The sequence below is a fragment of the Lepus europaeus genome, chromosome 12 (assembly GCF_033115175.1).
Source record: "Lepus europaeus isolate LE1 chromosome 12, mLepTim1.pri, whole genome shotgun sequence".
NCBI classification, from domain to species: Eukaryota; Metazoa; Chordata; class Mammalia; order Lagomorpha; family Leporidae; genus Lepus; species Lepus europaeus.
The window spans coordinates 24,823,645-24,845,474 of NC_084838.1; the positions used below are offsets into that span (position 1 = coordinate 24,823,645).

Consider the following 21,830-nt stretch of genomic DNA (forward strand, 5'->3'; position numbering starts at 1 on the left):
CTAGAAACTTCTGGATAGTATAGCGGTACATTTCCAGGAAAGTCAGAACAAGTAAGGTTCAAATAAGTAGCAGCCCTTAATGGTCTCTGGGGAAAACTTAAACCACAAAAATCTGCTTCCCCGAGGATAATGGTGCAGGGATTTGTTTTTTCCTTTTACATTTTTAAACTCAAAATTTAATTACCACCCATCTGGGGTGTGGAATTGCATCTGAAACCGTGACTGACTGACTACGTGACCTGGAAGATTTTGCTCACTCAGCAAATTGGCTCTCTGAAGGAACCTTTCTCAAACCTCGAATTTCACACGCATGTGTCTTAGGCTGCCTCAAAATATTCTCCTTGGAAAATCAAAGGATGGCAGCATTTCCCCATTAGTAGAAATTAGCAAAACTAACGGGTGAGGTCTTCCCCGTGTGCAGTTTCTGTCCCAGAAGTAGTTCTTGGATCCTTGACCCTGGTTGTCATTCCTGTGTTCATCTCTTGTGCATATATGCCATGGAAGTCGTTAAACACACGCTCAAGGAATGAGCGGCTGGGGAGACTCTGATTTCTGGTTTTCCAGAAGCATTTTCTGAATGATCAGGTGTGTGTGCACGCATGGCCCTTTGGGCTGTTATGTTATTCCCAATTCCTAGGCCAGAATTAAGCGTACTCAGATGGTAGTAGTGACTCCACTAAGAGTAGCAAAACATCCAGGTGCTCTAAACAGGTTTTCAAACCACTGCTTTGAAGGTTATCCACAAAAGCCTTGGCTGTGTTCTTTCCTGGAAGTGGGGCAGGGAGGAGAGTGGTGACCTCTGTGTGCAGAGAGAAAGAAGTCAAGGAACTCTGCTCAGAGTTTGAGGCAGGTGAAAGTGTCGTATTATACTGAAGCCAAATAGCACGTCTAGGGAATGATACACTGCTGTATTTTCCCCAGAAACACAACTTCAGGATAAACAGAATATAACAGTGTTTAAAAATTCCCCAGACAATTCAGAAAAATCCAAATTTGAAAAGTCACCAATTTCCCAGACTCATGCTATCAAAGATAACATGTTGATTGTTAAGACAGAAAGAAATAACTTCAAAGCAAAGGTCATTCTATAGGTAAATTTTATTTACTAAGGAGCTGGCATCGTAGCACAGTAGGTTAAGCTGCTGCTTGTGATGTCAGCCTCCCAGACTGGGGTATGGGTTTGAGTCCCAGCTATTAGCTTCCTGCTAGTGCATCTGCATCTGGGAAGGCAACAGAAGGTGACCCTTTTACTTGGGCCCCTGCTACCCATGTAGGAGACCAGGATGAAGTTCTTGGCTCCTGGCTTTGGCCTGGCCCAGACCTGGTTACTGAGGCCATTTAGGAGGTGGACCAGCAGATGAAAGATCTCTGTCACTCTAACTTTCAAATAAATAAGTAAATGGTTTTTTTTAAAGTACTTAGTAAAATTTTGCTGTGTAAAAACACAGGCAAAATTGGAAGACTTGCAGACTTTCAAGACAGATTTCCTTGTCCTAAGATCTAAGTTAAGATCCAAGATTACAAAAACCAAAGTCATTTTCAATTTTAGACAATATTAAGTTGACTTCCTGGTCTTCGATTTAAAAATAAACCACAGCTATGCTTTTAAGGTGACCATATTTTTTTAATGAGGGTAAAAAAGGGCTCCACACCCCTCCACTTAACTAGTTATGTGATCAGTCTTTTTCAGTGAGGTAAAACAATGTAACTTCTTGAGGAATTCATTTCACAACCGGCCACTGAGTGGCACATATGATTCTCTGGAAAATGGCGATCATAATGCAGGCTTGTTGTGAAAATTAAACAGGCAAATGCAGGTGGAGCTGATCGGACCTGCTTCAGCTGCTGAATCCAGATGGGTGGTGCCTTGCTCATTTTTCCATGTAGTTGCTCAAACCTCACCTTTCCCCCTTTTTTGGGGTAATGAATCCTAAATCCTCCTCCTGAGACGTCTTGATACACAGAATGCAATAAAATCTCTCAGGGTCTTCCTTCATCAGGGCCACCCATGCTGCAGCTGTGTCCTGTGGCCACATATTTCCCAGGAGACCCACTGCTATGGGGCCTCCCATTAGGGACCTTGCCCAGGCCACCTTGGGCCAACTGGTGGTCACTCTTGTACTCAGCTGTCATTTTTAAAACACAACCCTGTGTCAGGGTGGCTTCAAAAGTTCTACAGGGAGACCAGTAGGGGCCATGGGTCAGGCGTCCCCAAGGCCACCTTCAAGGGTAAAAGTTCTCTGGAAGGACTCACAGAACTCAGGCATACTCAGCATCTATTGCAGCTAAAGGATATGGATTAATAGAGAAGGAAGAGGGCACATAGGGTGGAGTCCCAGGAAAACCAGACAGGAGCTGCAATTGCTCTCCCCCGGAGTCATGTGGACAATGATTCATTCTCCCAACAACATACACAGTGCGTTATCAACCAGGGAAGCTCACTGGAGGAATAAAAACTTCAGCACCCGGAGTTTTTATTGGGAGTCAGTCACATAGGCATGGGGCACCCACATGACCATCCTTAGCTGACCTTATCATCCCCACAGAGGTCCAGCTGATACAGTGTGGCCCACAGCCCCAGGTACACAAAAACAGGCATTTCTCCATCAGTCACCTGGACAGCATGAGCTCCCTGGCCTGGCCCCAGGTGTTGGGTATAAAAGACACTACTGCCAGACAGGAGATTCCACTGTCCCAGAGGTTATCTCCCAGGAGCTCACCCGTACCTGTGGTTCCTTTGGAATGTGCAGGGTGAGAACCCCCCAGGCCTGCCGAGTGAACGCTGGGTTGCATAGGCAGTGATCCTGTGGACATGGGGGAACAGGAGACCTATCTTAATCTCCATCTGAGAAGTAACTGTACTGAGATCGAGGTCTCAGTGGCACTGCTTCAGAGCTGTGGCAGGATGACCAGGTCAGAGGGGATTCCAGCCTTGACACAACACGTGGGAGCTCAAAGCCTCCCCACAAATCCAAGCCCTAGAGGGAAGCCCAGGGGGGCAGATCAGACTTTAACTCCTGATGGTGACTTCCTGTCTGGTGTCCCTTTTGGCCTGGGTGACCTGATTCCATCAGACAGATTCTGAGACCAGAGATACTTGGCTCCAAAACAGATTTGTCCAATTCTTCCCTTGTGACCATACCAAAGGTTTTTCACACCAATAAACAAACAAACAAACAGTTGCATCTGTTAGATTGTAACCTGTTAGATGACAAAAGGGGCCATACACCCTTCATTCAGAGTAGTGAGTTCCTATGAGTCTGTAATACCCATCTATGGGATTCTATTCAAAGTGAGATCTCTGGGGCAGGTGTTTAGCCTAGTGGTTATAATGCCAGTGAAGATGTCTAGTGTCCCGCATTGGAGTACTTGGGTTCAGTACCCAGCTCTGGTTCCTGAAACCAGCTTCCTGCTATTGCAGACCCTGGGAGGCAGCAATGATGGCTCAAGTGACTGGGTTCCTGCCACACACATGGGAGACCTGGACTGAGTTCCTGGCTCCTGGCTTTGTCCTGGTCCAGCCCCAGCTGTTGTGAGCATTTGGGGAAGTGAACCAGCATTTGAAAGCAGTCTCTTTCTCTCCATCTCTCTGTCTGTCTCTGTCTCTCTCTATCTGCCTCTAAATAAATAAAGAAATTTTTAAATAGGCCACATCTTAACGAAATACAGAATAAGGCCTGTTGGTTTGGTGTTTCCTCAGAAAGTTGAAGCCTGGAAGTACCTAGGACGCAGCCTCCCACTCCTAGGTGGAATTCCAGTCCTAAAGATTTGAAGGCAGAGAGTGAAACAGATATTTGTACATTCATGTTCAAAGCAGCCTTATTCACCCTATCCAAAACAGAAACAACCTGGTATCCATAACAAATGAATGGATAAGCAAAACATGATATACCCATACAGTGGAGTGTTTTTCCCATAAGAGGAATACATTTTTGATCTGTGCTTTGGAAACACTATGGCAAATGCAAGAAACCCAACGCAGAAGGGCCCGTGTTATATGATTCTGCTTATGTGGGATACTTGGAATAGGCTCAATCGTTGAGAACAGAAAGTAGAATAGATGTTAGCAGAGGCTGTGGGGAGGGTGTCATAGGCAGTTACTTTTCAGTAATAATACAGAGTTTCTATTGGAATCTATGGACAAGTTTTGGGGTTAGATCATGGTGATGGTGATGTGACATTGTGAATGCATTTAATGCCACTGAATGGCATTGAATTAAATTAACACTTAACATAGTTAAAACCATAAGTGTCATGTTGTGTATATTTTATCACAATTTGCTAAAAAGGAACCCTGGCAAGTGGCAGCAGTCCGAGTGTGCTTTGGCCAGAATGCCAGACATCTGGCGGACATCATCTGTCGGGAGTCTCCGCCCCTCCCGCCAGCCTCCGCAGCCCTCCCTCCCTGCGTGCACGCCTCACAGCCTGTGTATTATTGTAATGAGCAGAGCTTCATGTGCTTTTAGTAACCGCAGTGATGAAGACGACCTCCCTCCAGACCTGGCCGAGGCTGTGGGAACCACCCCAGCTACTGCCGTGAACAGCTCGTCGGCTGCCACCCAAGTCTCTGTGCCGCTGGCGTCCCCCAAGGTCCAGAAAGTCAGCTCTCCTCCGAAGTCCGAAGGCAAGGGCCCGCTGTCCCCAGGGGCCAAGGTATGGGGGAGTCCTGAGGTATGGCCACACCAGCTGGGCATTCAGTGTCCATGAGTGAGCGTGTTGCTGTGTGTGCGCGTGTCAACTCCACATTGGCAGGTGCGTGTGCTCCTAAGGAGCAACAGCGACCCCCATGACAGGTTTCATAGAACCTGTCCCCAGAATTGAAGCCAGCCGTGCAGGAGGGGCAGGAGAATATGAATCCATATGCCCCGTCCGAGCAGTGTAAGTGATCTTGGAAGGAGTTTTGACTCAGAATACGTGCCCTTCCCGGGCTCTGTACTCCACCATGAAGATCAAAAGTGAGAAGTACGGTAACGAACAATTTGGAGGAGCAAACAGTCCACCTAGTGGATAAGCTGTGTTAACGCTTTCAGAATGGGAAGTACCATTCTGTTTGCCAAAATTGCCCGAGATGTGAACGGACAGTGACGAGGGCCTTGCACAAGACACTTCTGTTGGTTCTTTATGAGTGATCTCTAGCCGTGGCCACCCTTCAGCAATTGGTCCAAATATGGTCGAACCTCTTGTTCACCAAGTGAATGCTGAGGCAGAGGTGGCCTGGGGCCACAGAGCCACATGGGCAAAGCTGTGTGCCAGGGGCGGGGCCCTGAAAGCAAGAGCAGAGTTCGAACTTGTCCTCAGCCCCTCTGTTCACAAGCCTTGAGACGGCTTGATAGGTGCAGTCATTTCCAATGTCTTTGGTTTCTCTAAGCCTCAGTTTCCTTCTCCTAAAAACGGGGATAAGATCTGCTACCTGGCATCAGGTGCAGTGGGGGCTTGAGGGCCTATGCAGACTTGGTGCCCCAGCTTCAAGGATCATGGTTCCTGCCAAGACCTACGTGGCAGGGATGCAGGCCCCCCTCTCACATGACCAAAGGTGGTCTTGCATTGGTCCCTTCCCCAGTGTCTCCAGGAATTCCTCCGTGTTCCTCCCAGGGGAAGCTTGGCTGGACTCTCATTCGGTGACTGCCCTAGACTGCTCTGCTTCTCTGTGGATCACCTCTGGCCACCTCAAGTCAGGTTCCTCCCTGCTGTGGACAGTCCCCTGGCCAGCCGTGTCCCGTGTGTGCACACAGGCTCCTGTCCTCTCTCCCGCCACTGAGGTCCAAACAGGCTGAAAAATTCAGAGCACGGAAGCTGGGGAGAGGGGAAGCAGTCTCTGACCAGAGGCCACAGAGCTCCCTCTGCTGGCCGTCTCTCTCCTTAGGGCTCTGGTGATGGAGCTGTTTTTCTCCCTCAAAGGCCTGAAGGCCACAGGTGCAGTTAGGAGCTCAGAGCAGGAGAACACAACGTTTTCCAGAACCAGGAATGCGATGTGCAGAGGTACCCTGCCCCCCCCCCCCCCCCCCCCGTGATCTTCCCCATTGTCCTGCCGATCCTTTAGCCCCTGAAGGCCAGCTAAGCCTCCGGCTCAGGTACAAGTCTTTGCTTTCTCCTTTTATATTCAAAAGGCTCCTTAAAGTGTTTTTGCCCGGAGACTAAAGAACACTCAAAACACTTGAGAGGCGTTGTTTGTAGCTTTTAAAAAAGAAGACGGTCCAGGAGCAGAGTCTGGCCAAGTAGTTAAGATGCTGGTGCCCCACGTTGGGGTATCTGGGTTCAGTTCCCCTCCTGACTCCAGCTTCCTGCTAGCACAGGAGGTAATTGAGTTTCTGCTGCCCGTACCTGCCTTGAGTTCCAAGCTTCTAGAAGTGTCTAAAGGAGTTGAACCAGGGCATGAAAGCTCTCTCTGTGTGTCTCTTGAATGAATGAATGAATAAATAAATAATTTAAAAGGATGACTCCTCACCCCATGATCTGCTTGTACGTAATGCATGTTTTAGAAAAAAACTGAGTTTCAGAATCAACATTCTGTGTTTTGTTCATTTGATTTTTTAAAATATTATTTGAGAGGCAGGGAGGGGCAGGAGAGAGATTGAGTTCCATCTCTGATTGTCTCCCCAAATGCCCGCAATGGCCAGGGCTGGATCTGCAGCTTCCCAGACTCTGCATGAGCAGGAATCTGGAGTCAGGAGCCGGAGCTGGCAAAAGAACCCATGCACTCTGATGTGGGATACCGGCTCCTATCTGCTAGGCCAAACACCCACACCCTCAACATGTTGTATAGTGCTGAGGAAGTGGGGGAGGGTGCGGGGAGAGGGCTCAGTGTTACAAATGGGGTAGAGAAGTATGGGGCACCCATCCATCTTCTGGTAAATTCTGTCATCCATCCAGAGCTGCCACTAACTGGGGATGTCTTGTCTGCCTTCCTAGAGCCCCTCTGACCGAGGCGGTGCCTTTACCTTGGAGCCAGGTGACCTTCTGATGGATTTCACAGAAGCCACTCCTCTGGTAAACTTCCTATTTTGCTAAAGCCAGAAAAATCCCCAGACCATAGCAACATCTTGGCAGTGGGATGGATGGACAGAGGTGGGCGGCGCTGCGGCTGGGAAGGCTCTTCCTCTTTTCCTGGAGGCTCGGGGTTCTGCTTTTCTGGAAGGTTCAGGCACCGTGGGTCCCTGGAGGGGAGGGAGGGCTCACAGAGGCCCAGACGCCGCCTGTCTGCTGCTCCTTAGGTGGCTCAGGTCTCCTCTGTGCGTGGGGCTCAGCTTCTCGGCTTCCTGGCCTGGGCCCTGCATGCCTGCCCATGGGGCATCTCTTGCTGTCGCTTCCAACCATCTGTCCCATCTAAAGCGCTGGTTCGGGGCCACATCTCAGCTTCCAGGCCACTCGTGCCTCCTACCATCCCCACCGTCATCCATCGCTGCTTGCGGGCCCCCCTTGTAGAGGACTGAGCACTGAACCAGGAGTCACACGAACCTGGCTGCACTCTCTGCCTCCCTTTTTAAGATCCTTAGCATTGAAGAGCCACCACCCCACCCCATCTTCTACAAAACAAGGCTGCCATTGTCTGCCCCATCTGTCTCCCAGGAGTGTGTATTAGCATCATGAGAGACAGAGAGAGGGTCAGAGGGAGAGAGGGGAGAAGAGAGGAGATGGAGAGATTGAGAAAAGAAAGCACTACAAATTTGTACAAGGTAGTATTAATACTATTAGATACAGGCAAACTTGGTTAGATCTTTAGCTGGCTAAACCTAATACCTGAGTATACCTGAGCATTATCATGTCCAACTACTCTGGGCTATGAATCCAACTCTGAGCCAAATTAGAACTATTTTCAAGAGTTTACTGTGTGCCTGCCCTGCACTAGGCTCTGGGGCACAGAAGGCAGCTGGAGGCCAGAGAGGAAGTCGGTTTGATAAATGGCCAAGAACCCTGGGAGAGCTACGTAGAAGATGCTGGGAGAGGCCAGAAGGGGACCCCTGTGGGGTCCACCTGCCAGAAGGGGCGTGTGATGGATGCGAAGGAGTTCTGGAAGACCTTCTAGAGATAACACATGGGTCAAAGTGCCGCCCAGGCTTTGGGACTTATCCCTGCTCCCAGGCAACCGACACAGGGAAGTCATTGAGTCGTCCAGAAATTGGTGCAATCTCAGAGCTTCCACCTTTGAAAACACAGCTGAGAGCAATCAGAGTGACCCTGCTCTGGGAACTTTGAAAGTCACACCCTTCCTGTGTTGGAGTGAATGGAGCAGGGTTCTTCATGGCCCTTTGGTTGGACAGATTGCCAAGACTCTTACAGATGGAAGGACCCTTCTTCCCTGCCCTTTAAATAGGATAGACCCAGAAACACTGGGCCTTTCAGCATCGTGTTATCACCACCTTTGCACAGATGGGGACTGAGCCCCAGAGCGGGCTGATTGCACAGGCACTGAGCTAGAGCTCGAGCCCAGGTGTCCTGGCTCCTCCGCCAGTGCTCTGTGCATCCCATTGTGCTAAGTGCAGCCATCAGTTAATCCCAGGAAGGCCTTGTGTGGGAGAAGGAAGCCTGAGCAGCGATCTGTGAACATCTAGTCTGGCCTGAGGGCAGCATCCGCCCAAGGGACCTGAGAACCCCTAGGATGCAGCCCGAGTGCCTGTGCAGGCTCCTGGAGGAAAGCTAGGCTCTGAGGACCCGGTCTGCAGATGGCAAGCCCAGCAGGAGCAGAAGCCAGTGGGGAACCTCGCTCCCTGAATTAGGCGCATGGGTAGCTGCCAGGCTGCTGCAGTATAGGGGCACTTCCAGAAGTTTATGGGAAAATGGAGTTTAAAAATCCATGTATTTTGGGACACAAAAAAAATTGAAACCCATGAATAGTTTTTATTTCATACCAAGCATTTTCCACAAACTTTTTGAAGGCACTGTCTATGTTGCAATGGATGACATGAGAAACTACATGAATTGCTACTGCTGTGGGACCCAGTGTCAACCCCAGTCTGGGGGCACTGTGAAAAGGAAGGTTCTTGGAGCAAGGGTTTTAAAGTATGAAAAGGAGTTTACCAGGTCAAGAAAGTGGACCAAGGTGTTTCGTGTAGAAAGCACAGCAAAAAGAAAAAACAAAATTGTGGCTTTTACAGATGTGAGGGGATTCCTTTAGGGACTACGGGGCTCCAACCCAGTTTGTAGATTCCATGACTTTTCACCTCAAATGGTCTTTTCTTTGAAGGTGACAGACGGAGGCTAGCAAGGAAGCAGCATATGGCAGGGACACACTTGTCCCTGAGGCCAGGTGCAGATGCCCACCACGTAACAGGCCAGTCTCTGCTTACACTGCTCCAGCAGGCAGAGGCTCAGGCCTCTCCCGGGACAGCCTCACTTAACTCTGAAGCAGGGCCCACGGAGCTGCACTGCCCAGGGACGGGATGGCTCAGGTACAGGCACAGCTGCCCATTTGACAGCTGCGGTTCACAGTGAATCTGTGTTCCCAGAACTCAGCACCCTGTGTCTGGAGGCTCAGCCCAGGCTCTGGGGAGAAGGCCTCCTGGACGTCTGGTGTTTTAGCAAGAGCTCATTGCACTCTCAGCTTTCCTTGGCACCACTGGCTCGGACTCCTCCCAAATCCTGTGTCTGAATGCAAAAGGTCCTAGAGAGAAAGGGGACTCAAGCCATCTGTTTCTCTCTCTGTGTCTGGTCCCCTCCCTCTGTCTCCTCCTCTCAGCATTACAGGAGCATAAGCATCACCTCATAGGGACAGCAGGGAGGGAGTGGAGTCAGTGCCTGGGGCTGGGGAACCTGCTGGCAGCAGTTACTTGGCCTGCCTCTGAAGGCTGGGAAACCTGCTGGCAGCAGTTACTTGGCCTGCCTCTGAAGCCCAGTGTCCTGGACGTGGTGGGCGAGGGCTGTAGAGGGGCCTCTTCCCCACTGCAGGAAGGAGCTGGAGCCAAGCAAGCAGGGGCAGCTCCTGTGCCTGACTTGTGACTTCCTCAACTACCTGCACCCACCTGTGAGCAGCAGTGGCATCTTGGGACCATCTCATCCAGTCCTTCACATACAGATGGGGAAACCAAGTCCCCCATTGGGCCAGGCATTTGTCCCAGATCAAACAACAAGTGTGCGTCAGAGCCATGATTAGAACCCAAGCCCTCAGCTGCTGTCCCTCCACCTTTTCCAGTGGCGGATCCAAGCTGAGATGTGTTTCTCTCTTTCTTCACGAGCCAGTCCCCTGCCTAGGAAGCTTGCCTGATCCCCTGGCCTGAGCCCAGGCTGAGGGGCAGCTCTGGGACCATCTCGGATGAGCAGAGAGCGATGTTAAGGATGGGAGGTGCTCAGGTGTCTGGATCCATGAAACCTGGGCTTGACACATGGCTCCTTTGCCACACGCTCTGTGCCCTTAGCCGCTGGCCGCTGTCTCTGGGTCTTCCCACTGCCTTTCAGAAGGAGCAGCGCTTCACAGGCAAGAGTGACAGGCTGCTCAGGTGACGCTCATCACACAGGCTGTTGGCCTCCTACCTGCGTGTGACTCCTGTGCAGTCGTCTTCCCCAGGCCTCAGCTTGTCCCTGGCCCCCTCCCTCCTGCAGGCTGAGACCCCTAAGGCCACCCTCACTGCCTTGGTTCCTTGGGCCGGCACCAGACAGGGCGCTGGAGAAAGAGGACTGGGAACAGATGTCCTTGCCTCCCTTGGTGGTGTTCAGCACGACACCATCAGAGCATGTGGGACCCTTGTGACCCTATCTCTGGTGCCGTGGTTTTCTCTTTTTGTCTCCTTCATTCTCTTGCATCCTTCAAGGCTCCAAGGACTTCCAATCTCAAATTCTCCGCAGAGACACTCTTTGTAGCTCACTCTTCAGCTCGTGTTCCCTCCTTTCCCCCAAACCCTCTCTTCTCCGACCCCCAGCTCTTGTCTCGCGTAGCTCAGTTGGGCAGTTGTAAGCCTCAGAGCCTTTGCAGCTTGGTGACTGCCCACTCCCAGGTTACACATCACAGAGTTCATCATCAGATCGGAGTTTCTTTCTGGGATGGAAGAGGGGGAGCATGTGGTGAGAAGGGAAGAAAGCAGAGGGGTCAGGACAGTGCCCGCTCCCCATTTGGAGTTCAGTTTTGAGGTGTGAGTGAGCACACACATGGGAGTCTTGGGCTGGCAGAGTGAGGGCAGTTGGATGGAGGGTACAGTTGGGCGTTATAATGCTGACCTTGCAGAAGGCAGAATCATGCCCCAGAACTCTAAGTCTTCCAAGGCAGCCCCCCTTCCCAGGCAGCACACACCCTAGGCACTCATGCCTTCTCTGGTCTTGACTTTTCTCTTTGGGGCCTGTCTTTCTCTGATCTCCATACTTTGTGATCTACTCACCCAACTGTAAAGCTGAGCCAATCAGAACCCAAGTCCCTGCTGGGCCATGGCATGTGGGTCAAGAGTTCTGGTGTCAGGAAGGGCATCGGCCTGGCCGACAAAAGCCTGGCAGGACACAGGAACAGGCTCTGGGTTGGGTGTCAGAGGAAGTGGGTCCCCATCTGGCTGAGTTATTTGGTTTTTTTATTTGAACCTCATTGTACCAGGATGACTAATGCTTAGTCTCCAGTCAAATCAGAGCGCCCCTCTGTCATCTGTGGCCCCAGGATGCAGGGAGATGGAGAGAAGGCTATGTAGTCCGAGATGTCAGCCGTGTGCAGGTGCATCTGGCACACTCTGGTTCCTTTCATGGTCCTTTTAGATGGGTGGAAATCGCTGTGCCCTGACGTCTGTGCACCTTTACCTGCTGGATGCCTTCCTGCTTGGGTCTTGCCTGGGTGGGAGGCAGGGGCCACTTACAGCTCTTTAACCCCTGTTCCCAGCCTCAGCCCATGGAGAAGGGGCACAGGACCCATTGGCTCAGTACTCTTTAATGTCTGCCCCTCCTCCCTACGCCTCTGACTTTTCTCCCCATCCTCAAATGGGCTATCTCTTTTCTTACCTGGATGGTAAAGAAGCCCTACACGTTTTCATCGTCATTCACCTATGGCAATTTACCTGTGTCACCTATCCATGCCACAAATCTCTCTGTTCCCCCCACTAGTCCATTTTTAAAACTGAAAAGCCAAGTATCTATGGAAGAACATGACTGCCTGAATGTGAGAAAGGCCCAAGGAGGAAAGGAAATAACAGGAGAAGAAAGAAAATGCATTTCAGAATAGCACTCCCTTAGAAGTGTTGTCTTATTTCCTTCTTGTTCGCTGGGAGTTGGGACTGTGGGAGCCCCGAGGATGTTCTTCTGTTCCAGTTCACTCAGTTGCATATTCAGGAAGGTCGGAAATGCTTGTGTCATAGAGCAACATTTACCATAAAACTCCAGTGCTAGGCAGAGCCTGAAGTCATTCATTACAACCTTCAGTTCAGACACTGGGGATCTCTCCACACAGAGCCCTCTAGGCAGCATGGCCGTGTTCCTTGGTCATTTATTCCAGCTTTTGTTATCTGTGCACACACACATTGAGTGCCTGCTCTTAAGCAGCAGGGGCAAAGGCCCAGTGGCCTGGGCTGGCTGTGTAGTTGATTCTGGCGGGAGCATTGACACACTGGGGTACTTCCAGGAAGCAATCCTGGGGGATCCAATGGGTGCTTTCTAAGTGGGCTGGTGAAGCTTAAATCCAGGGGACCCATAGATTCCCTTGTGTCCCGACAGTGGGTTTAGAAACAGTCAGAGGAGCTACATCCCCAGAGGCAGATTCTGCAAAAATAATTTCTGCACCCACCCACCCCCCGCCAGCCCCAATCTGAGTGGTAACACAAGGCTGTAGTAAACACCACTGTGAGATGACGGTGGTAAAAGCCCTTTGGAAATCGTCCAGGACTGTGCAATTGTCAAGAGGATAGAGTCAGATCAATTTGGAGAGGCCAAAGAAGCCTGCAATTTTCTTGATCATTTTTCAATGAAGCTTGGCCAGAGGCTGCGTCTCACGCTTCCCAGAAAGATGATGATGCCAACTGTTGAAGGAAACTCTCTTAAACGCAAAGATGTGTGTATTCTCTGGGGCAAATGGTGCCTTCCGGAAGCCCAGACAGCCGGCCCCCGTCCTTGCATCAAACGGTCCCTGTTCACCGTGCTCATCCTGGCACTCCTCGGGGCTGCAGTGGGAAGTGTCATCCCAAGTGATGTGGCACTGTTCTCACCATGCTTGGTATCACACAGCTGAGCATCAAGGCGCCCCCAGTGCCCGTCTGAGATGCTGGATGCTGGGTCTGTCTGCTTCACATGGGGAACCCGGAACCCTGACAGATGAGACCCTAAGACTCCACACCCCTCCCCTGGTGTGTCTGTTTCCCAACAGCTCCTGCTGGCTGTCCACTTGCCTGCCCACGACAGTGGGTGCTCATCTCTGGCAGAGTACGGGTGGGTGCTGGGCGTGGAAAGCAAGTGCTCTCGAGCGTGGGGCCTCTCTGTGTTGTTGCACCCATGGCTGACATCACTGACTCACCAAGGCTACCCTTCTGGCTTGGCCTGGGCCATGCTTCAGGACCCTAGCAGCTCGCCAGGAAGCCACTCCCAGGCCTGTGCAGCTGGCACAGGAGACGGCCTCTCCCCGTCGGTCCTGGGCATGGGGATTTGGTGTGTTGATCTGCTCAGGTAGCTGAGGAGACAGAGGAGGGCCAGAGAGGAGGCTGAGAGAGGCGGGCGGAGGGTGGGAGGAGAAGCTAGTTGGCTGGAGGCTGCGGGTGAGGCCGGCTGGAGAAGAGTCTGGCACTGCCAGAGCTGTCTTGCACTGTGCTGTCTTTCTCTCCTTTCCCTCCCTTCTCTCCTCCTCCTCCTCCCCTTCTTTCCTCCCCTCGTGAGCAGGCGGAGCCCGCCAGCAACCCTCACTGTGCCCACTCTCGCTGTTCTCCTCCACTCTCTCTCCCCATGAAGGAAGAGACCACTGGAGTTTGCATGTACCCTCCAATCAAAACGAGGCTGGTAGGTACCTGGCAGGGAGAGGGGCCTGGCCAGGACAGATGAGGTGGGCAGGAGCCCCCAGCACTCACCCCGTGATTCAGAAGTCAGGCAGGTGTGCAGGAGCACCAGGCCATTGGAAGCTCCCGGGTGACAGGTGCTCTCGCTCCAGGATGGATGCAGAGTTGGAGTCCAGCTGGCCCCCCTCACACTTTGGCTCTAAGTCTCAAGCACCAGGAAGAGTTTGTTTTCCTAGAATTTGGATAAACATAGATGCTTTTCTCAGAAATAAATACACATATATATTCTGGTACTCACCTGATGGACTCTTAAGTATCATTTCTGTTGAAAATGAAGAAGAGTCAACTTGTCTTCTCCTGCTATGTATCAAGATGATGCAATGGGTCTGTCACCTAAAAATGTGAATCACCCATAATCCCAACCTTGCATGATTTGTTTTCATTTTTGTTTGTTTCCTTGTATTTATTCATATTCATTCATAATTTTGCAGTTAAATCAGAGTGCCCTATCATTTCCTGTTTTTCCTTTTCACTCAGTGCTGTGTTGTTCTATCTGGTTCTCATTACCCCATCCTTTATGACTGTCTCTACCCCATCCAGTGACTGATCCATCACTGACCCAACAGATTCTTTCCTGCGGGATATGCACTTTGCTTCCCGAGTGTCACTATTCAAGGGAACACATCTAAGTGTTTACATCAGGGATGTTATTTTCGGGGACTCGTCCCTGCTGGCCTCCATGATGTGCGTTTGGTTTTTGCACCCTCCGTAATGTGGCAGCACTGACTGACAGTTCTATCAGAAGACAGGGAGTGTGCTGTGTCACAGCTTAGGCAAAGCAGAGCATAACTGCTAGGGGAGATGGTTCTTCATTACAGAAGGTGTGAAACAGTTGTGTGAAGTCGCTTACATTCTCATTTCTTCGACAGCAGTCATAAATCACTGTCATCTCCACCATGGGGTCTCAGGGTCCTAGCGATAGGTTACTCCCCACTGTGAAACTGGGGTCTCAGCGAACCACGTTGCCCTGTTAGGCGATGGGAGAAGAAAGGATGACAAGACATCACCCTGAGAGTCCTTCTCCCTCCTGAGTCTGAAAGCAGCCTGGGGCCCTTGCTGGGAATTCTGAGCTGTCTGGAGAGACCAGAGAGATTAGGAGAGAGAGGAGCAGGGTTGAGCTGGACATCTTGGAGCCCATTGCAGAGACGTTGTCATCCCCACAATGGCCATTCAGAAAACCTTGGGAAATATGTCCACATGGTCTTGCTCAGCCCTACCTTCTCCTCCCATCACAGAACTCAAAGGTACCAAAGAGATGCAGAGTCCTGGCGAGACACGAAGGCTGCTGCCCTTGGGGAGGGGTGGCCCCCGTGTGTTGGTCTCAGCCCTCTGCCAGCGGTGGCACAGTGTGCGTTCACCTGTGGCTGTGCTGGCAGTCTCTGTGCCCAGGGGCTGCAGACAGAGCTGGTGCCAGGGTTGTCAGGTGCCCTGACCTGGGGCCTCCTGGCATCTTTGTTTGAAGAATATGCCCTCTCATGCCCCCAAGCTCTCTAGGGGGCCAAAGACAGCATGACCGAAGTTAAACAAGTGAGAGCCAAGGGGCTTCGTGGTTGTCACTGTTTGCTCAGGCTGGGGACTCCAGCCTCCTTCAGATCAGCTCTGTGCTGGGCACTTTTCAGCTTCCTGCTCCCAAAGACCCTGAGGCAGGATCTCCGCTGCTTCTGTGGGTACCCCGAGAGGCCCCATCTATTGACCAAATGTACACAGAGTCCAGTGACTACGGTGATTGTACAGGGAACACTGTCTGGTTTAACTTGTCCAGCTTCCTGGGTCTGTGCCACTTGATAGACTGGGTCCTGGGCTGTGACCTCTCAACAGCCACTCAGCCACCCCTCACCAGTGTGACAAAGCCATCAGAAGCCACCCAGGCAGCTCTAGCTGCCCTCGATAACCACCCTGAGTCAAGGTGCTGTCTTTTGTGGGTTAGACCTAGCACCCAGCACGCCTGCGAGGCCCAACCGACCCAATGATGGGGTGCCCCACTGACCCCAGCCCTCTGGCTGCACGGGGACCCTCTGTGTGTGTCTTTACACAAGTGACAGAGCCTCTGAAGGGTTCGCCTCGGTCCTTGCGCTTAGTTTTAAAGGTGCACTGCCAGAGATTTCCAACATAAAGTGACCTCCTTGTCTTTCTCTTTTTTGAAGATAAAAGCATTCCCGGCTGACCCCGTGAACCCGTTTCCTGACCCTTTTACCACAGGGCCACAGTTTACCGTAAGTAGACCCGGAAACCAAATCTGCCTTTGTAGACACTGTCCCCAGGTGCCGGCTTCCCCGAGGAATGCCCACAGCGATGCCAACAGCTTCTGTGCAATTCTGTAACGTTGGGAAGGAGCTGGGATTTTGTTTATTTTCTTTTACTGAGATGAGGTTCACATCCCATGGATCATTTTAAAGTGACAACGCAGTGACATTGAGTATATTCACTGGTATCTAGTCCCAGTACATTTTTATCTCCCCAAAGAAAACCATATAGCCATGAAGCAGTTTCTCCCCACTTCCTTCCTGCTCCCAGCCCCTGACAACAACCAATCTGTGTTCTGTCTCTGTGGATTCACCTGGTCTGGATATTTCATAGAAACAGAATCCCAGCACATGTAATCTGGCTTTTCTCACTTTGAGATTCATCCACGTTGTAGCCGGTATCAGAATCTCGTTTCTTTTTAACGGTGGGACAGGAGTCCGTCGTGTGTGTACCCATTCACGTATTGGGGGTTTTTGGGTTGTTGCCACCTTTTGCCTTTCTGTTATCAGTAGGATTGGTGTGAGTGTGCATGTACATGTATTTGTTGAACACCTAAGTTCAGTTCTCCTGGATTAGATCTGTTTTTAAATTTCTTTTTTTTTTTAAATAGATCTGTTTAATATTTATTTGAAAAGCAGAGTTACAGAGAGGCAGAGTCGGAAAGAGGGAGAGAGAGGTCTTCCATCTGCTGGCTCATTCCTCAAATGGCCACAACAGCTGGAGCCAGGCTGATCTGAAGCCAGAAGCTAGGAGCTTCTTCCAGGTCTCCCACGTGGGTGCAGGGGCCAAAGCACTTGGGCCATCTTCCACTGCTTTCCCAGGCCACAGCAGAAAGCTGGATCAGAAGTGGAGCAGCCAAGACCCAAACCATTGCCTGTATGGGATGCCAACACTGCAGGCAATGGCTTTACCTGCTACCCCACAGTACTGGCCCCTAATTTCTTTTTTAAAAAATATTTATTATTTGAAAGGCAGATTTACAGAGAGAAAGGGAGAAACAGAGAAAGAAAGAAAAGATATCTTCCATCTGCTGGTTTACTCCCTAAATGGCCACATCGAATGGGGCTGAGCCAGGCTGAAGCCAGGAGCTTCTTCCAGGTCTCCCACATGTGTGACAGGGCCCAAGCACTTGAGCCATCTGCCACTGCTTCCCCAGGTGCCTTAGTAGGGAGATGGGTTAGAAGTGGAGCAGCCGAGACTTGAACTAACACCAGTGTGTGATGCTGGCGCTGCAGGCAGCAGTTTAACCCACTGAGCCATAGTGCCAGCCCTTGGGTCTGTGTTTTGACAACAGGTTGTCAGCACCAGCCTCCTCTTATTCAAAGTGGAGAGAGGGATAATAATATCCTCCTCTTACTCTAGGCATGGATCAAAAGGGACCAAGAGGGGCCAGCCTTTTGGCAAAGCAGGTTAAGCCACTGTTGGCAATGCTGGTATCCTATATGGATGCTGGTTTGTGTCTTGACCCCTCTACTTTCTGATCCAGCTCCCCGCTAATGGCCTGGGAAAAACAATGGAAGATGGCCCAAGTACTTGGGCCCCTGCCACTCACATGGAGACCTGGGTGAAGCTCCTGGCTCCTAGGTTTGGCCTGGCTGTTGTAGCCATCCAGGGAGTAAATCAGTGCGTGGAAGATCGTGTGTGTGTGTGTGTGTGTGCACGTGCAAGCGTGCCTCTCCCTGTCTCTCTGTAAAACAATAAACAATTTGTTCTCAATAAACAAATGAATCTTTCCAAAAAAAAAAAAAAAGACCAAGAACTTGAAGATGCTTCCCCAACGACAGAGCCTCCCACAGCTGTCGGTGAAGGTGCCGTCACTTCTCTCGAGGCTGGATGGACAAGAACAGGTCCTGCTGACCCCTGGCTTCAGGGTACTACCTCTGTAACTCGCTGGGCAGCTTACTGAAACTCTCCAAAATATACTTGTTAAAAGTTTTATTTTTTTAAGAAATAAAAAAACAAAGACACAGCTTATCTCTCCTAGTTCATTCCCCAAATGCCCCAAATGCCCAAAATGCCCTGGACTGAGCGAGGCCAAAACTGGAAGCCAGGAACTCGATCCAGATCTCCCGCATGAGTGACAGGAACCCAACTCCTTGAGTGCTCACTGCTGCCTCCCAGGGTCTACGTTAGCAGGAAACTGGAGTCAGGAGCTGGAGCTGGACACGCTAAGATGGGACTCAGGCGTCTTAGCCGCTGGGCTGATGCCCATCCCTGCAAAACCTTCCGCTGTCTTTAGACATTTAAATGTGGTTTCCTCACCTGCACTATGGAAATCTTTGACGATTTTCATGCTTCTCTTGAGCTACTCAACTCTTCTTTCCAGAAGCTGACTGTACAGTAAGCTGCTCTACGGAGCGGAAGTGGGACGTCCAGGGTCCTCGCCTCCTCCATCTCACCCTCGCTGCTTCCAGAAGGCAGAGTTTGCATTTCCTCCAACCCTAGCTTCCCTGAGGCTCCTTGCTGTGCCGTCTGGAGGACCTGTGAGGTGGTCTCGGGAAGCCGTCCAGGCAGTCTTGTGAAGTGGATGACAGTGACTCCCTGACGTGACTCCAGCCACGTAGGGAAGGGGGGGAGAGAGCAATGGCTGCTGCAGGTTTCAGACAATGAACAGAGGTGGAAAGGCATCCAGCAGTCCGGGCCGCGAGAAAAGCAGGTTCCTACAACCGTCTAGCTCGAGGGTCCTGAGCTGCTTGTAGCACTTGCCTCTTAGGAATGACAGGGCAGAGCCACAGGGGCTATGCCAGGCTGTTACACGCCACTGCCCTGGCACTCATCTGGCTCCCGGCAGTTTTGCTGGACACGGCTCCCCAGCTGGAAGCTCTGCTCCACTTCCCTCTGCTGGCCACGGTGGGGCACCCTGGCCTCCTGCCCAGCCTTGGCAGTCCTGTGAGACACCCAGGGACGCCCTTTCCAAAAGCTGGGGGCCAAGATGGAACAGGAAGCCAATGCCATAAACCATGCTGGGACTTTGAAGAACTGAACAAGAGAGGCTCAGAGGCAGCTGGAGCGGTAGAGGGAAAAGCATGGGCCCGGGGGGTCAAAACTGAACAGGCGGCCAGTGGGAGGATGCAGAGAGCAAGGGGAGAGGGGCGTGAGAGAAGAAGCAGGACACATGGGGACAAACACTGTACGGACAAAACCATGCTGGCCTCGTAGGGCTTCTCTCTCTCCTGAAAACAAAGGAAGCTTTTGAAGGAAGTCAAGCATATGTGAAGGGCAGCGGTGTTGGGAAAGGATCCCTGTGGCCACAGAGGGACAGCAGTTGGACCCAGGCAGAGTGGACAGCAGACACTCTAACAGAAAGCTGGGAGAGTGGCTGTGTTGGTAGAGGTAGACAGAACTATAGAGATGGGAGGTACCTAGGAGGTTGCTAACATGCTGGGTGGAATGAGGGAGAGGGGGAGTCGCACATGGTTCCCAGATTCCTGACTTGCAGAACGTGGACGGGAGCAGGACTACTTGGAAGAAGACTGCACCGGCAGAGCTGTTGAGTTTGCCTTTGGCCATGGCACATTAGAAACGCCTTGGAGACATCCAGGCAGAAAGAGTGAATGGGCAGTTGGCTGTTCCCATCTGTCACTCGGGAGAGAAGAGCAGACCCGAGGTGATGATTCGGGAGTTACTGACAGCCTGAGAGTGGCAGAGACCAGACTCTTGCCCTTGAGCCTCCCAGTCTCCTCACCTCTGTGTGCAGCACCGGCATCCCATATGGGCGCTAGTTCAAGTCTCAGATGCTCCACTTCCGATCTAGCTCCCTGCTAATGTGCCTGGGAAAGCAGCAGAGGATGGCCCAAGTGCTTAGGCCCCTGCATCCACATGGGAGACCCAGAAGCAGCTTCTGGCTCCTAGCTTCAGATTGGCTCAGCTCCAGCCGTTGGTGGCCCTTTGGGGAGTGAACCAGCAGATGGAAGATCTCTCTGTCTCTATTTCTACCTCTCTCTATAACTCTGTCTTCTAAATAAATAAAATAAATCTTTAAAAAAAGACACTTGAACTTGCAGGTTCGGCTGCTCTGCAGCCCTGCAGACATCTCCTGGCCCAGTTGTGAGGGAGGTGAGCAGCTCCAGGGAACTCTGCATTGACCTAGCGTTAACCTTGGACTTGGTGTCAACAGCTGGACTCCTTGTTTGGTCCTGAGGCCACTTACTACTTGGGCTTCAGGCTTGTTAACCTGGTCTCTGCTGGCACTCGGCTGAGTACATTGGTGCATCTAGGATGATGACCCTCGCCTGATTCAGGGCCGTTTTCTTCTTAAGATTTATTTATTTATGTGCTTATTTGAAAGGCAGAGTGATGTAGAAATAAAGGGTGGGGGGAAGATCCTCCTTCTGCTTGTTCACTCCCCCAGATGGCTTTAGGAGCCAGGAACTCCATCTGGGTCTCCCACTTGGTGGCAGGGGCTGGACTGGAAACAGAACATCCAGGACTCGAACCCACACTCTGGTATAAGATGCTGGCTTTGCAAACAGTGAATGCCCCTGCAGGGACACAAGTCGGTACTTCAGGGCTGTTTCCTGTCCCAAATTCCTCTTGGCTGTCCTATGCTTGTCCTTCTATTACCTGCTTTGTTCCAATAAAAATTTCATTGTTCATTCATCGATGTCCTCATTCAGCAAATATTAAAAAGAAAGGTGATCAGGGTTGAGATTTCATAATGTAAGTAATTTTGACTGCTTTGTCAAGGTCGTTCTTTTTTTTTTTTTTTTTTTTTGTTTTTTTTGACAGGCAGAGAGGACAGTGAGAGAGAGAGACAGAGAGAAAGGTCTTCCTTTGCCGTTGGTTCACCCTCCAATGGCTGCCGCGCCTGGCTCACCGCGTTGATCCGAAGCCAGGAGCTAGGTGCTTCGCCTGGTCTCCCATGCGGGTGCAGGGCCCAAGGACTTGGGCCATCCTCCACTGCATTCCCGGGCCATAGCAGAGAGCTGGACTGGAAGAGGAGCAACCAGGACAGAATCTGGTGCCCCGACCAGGACTAGAACCTGGTGTGCCGGCACCACAGGCGGAGGATTAGCCTAGTGAGCCATAGCGCCGGCCCAAGGTCATTCTTAAATGAAGCTGATTGGTTCTTCTACTTGGGGTGCATGGTAGTGAGGCTGGCATGGCTCATGCCACTCTCCTGGTGCCTGGGAAGCAGCCAGCACCCTTGCCCTCCATTGCTTTTCTACCTTCAGTGCACATTTCCCTCTTTTCCCAGAGAGAACTAAAAGCATCAAGAGCTCAACCTCCACCCGCCTCACTGAAGCAGCCGCGGAACTTCCTACCCAGCTGCCAGATCAGACAGGATTTAGCTAACCCATGATTTAAAACAGAACTTTGATCTTCCTGCTCACTCATGACTGTCACGGGTCTGTTGAGTACTCTGCCCTGTGTTGTGCTCTTTCTGGGACCCAGCCACATGGAACGTCGCTAATCACAGTGGCAGAGAAAACAGTGTCACATACTGGCTCTTAAATCTGTCAGTGGAAATGAAACCTGGCACCACGGCTCATGCTCTGTTGGCCTAAGCAGGACACATGGCCATGCCGGGGGGAGGTAGTGAAGTGCAGTCCTCTTGTGTGCCTGGGAAGGCTGAGCCAGAGTTACCTGTGAGCAGCACACATGACTGCTGCAGGCCAGTATATGTGAGAGCCCTTCATGGCAAACATC

At 51.3% G+C, this 21,830-nt stretch overlaps 1 protein-coding gene across 2 annotated transcripts in view; it reads left to right on the forward strand.

Annotated features, from left to right (window-relative positions):
* Window positions 1–21,830, forward strand: part of EPB41L4B (erythrocyte membrane protein band 4.1 like 4B) — a 146,522-nt gene that overhangs the window by 117,302 nt on the left and 7,390 nt on the right. The window contains exons 21-24 of one of the 2 annotated variants that reach the window (XM_062207789.1): window positions 4,476–4,653; window positions 6,910–6,987; window positions 13,765–13,881; window positions 16,082–16,150. In XM_062207789.1, the coding sequence (XP_062063773.1) occupies window positions 4,476–4,653; window positions 6,910–6,987; window positions 13,765–13,881; window positions 16,082–16,150 (442 nt within the window). Of the gene's footprint in view, window positions 1–4,466; window positions 4,654–6,909; window positions 6,988–13,764; window positions 13,882–16,081; window positions 16,151–21,830 lie in introns of both variants that reach the window. The other variant, XM_062207790.1, reaches the window with a different exon arrangement.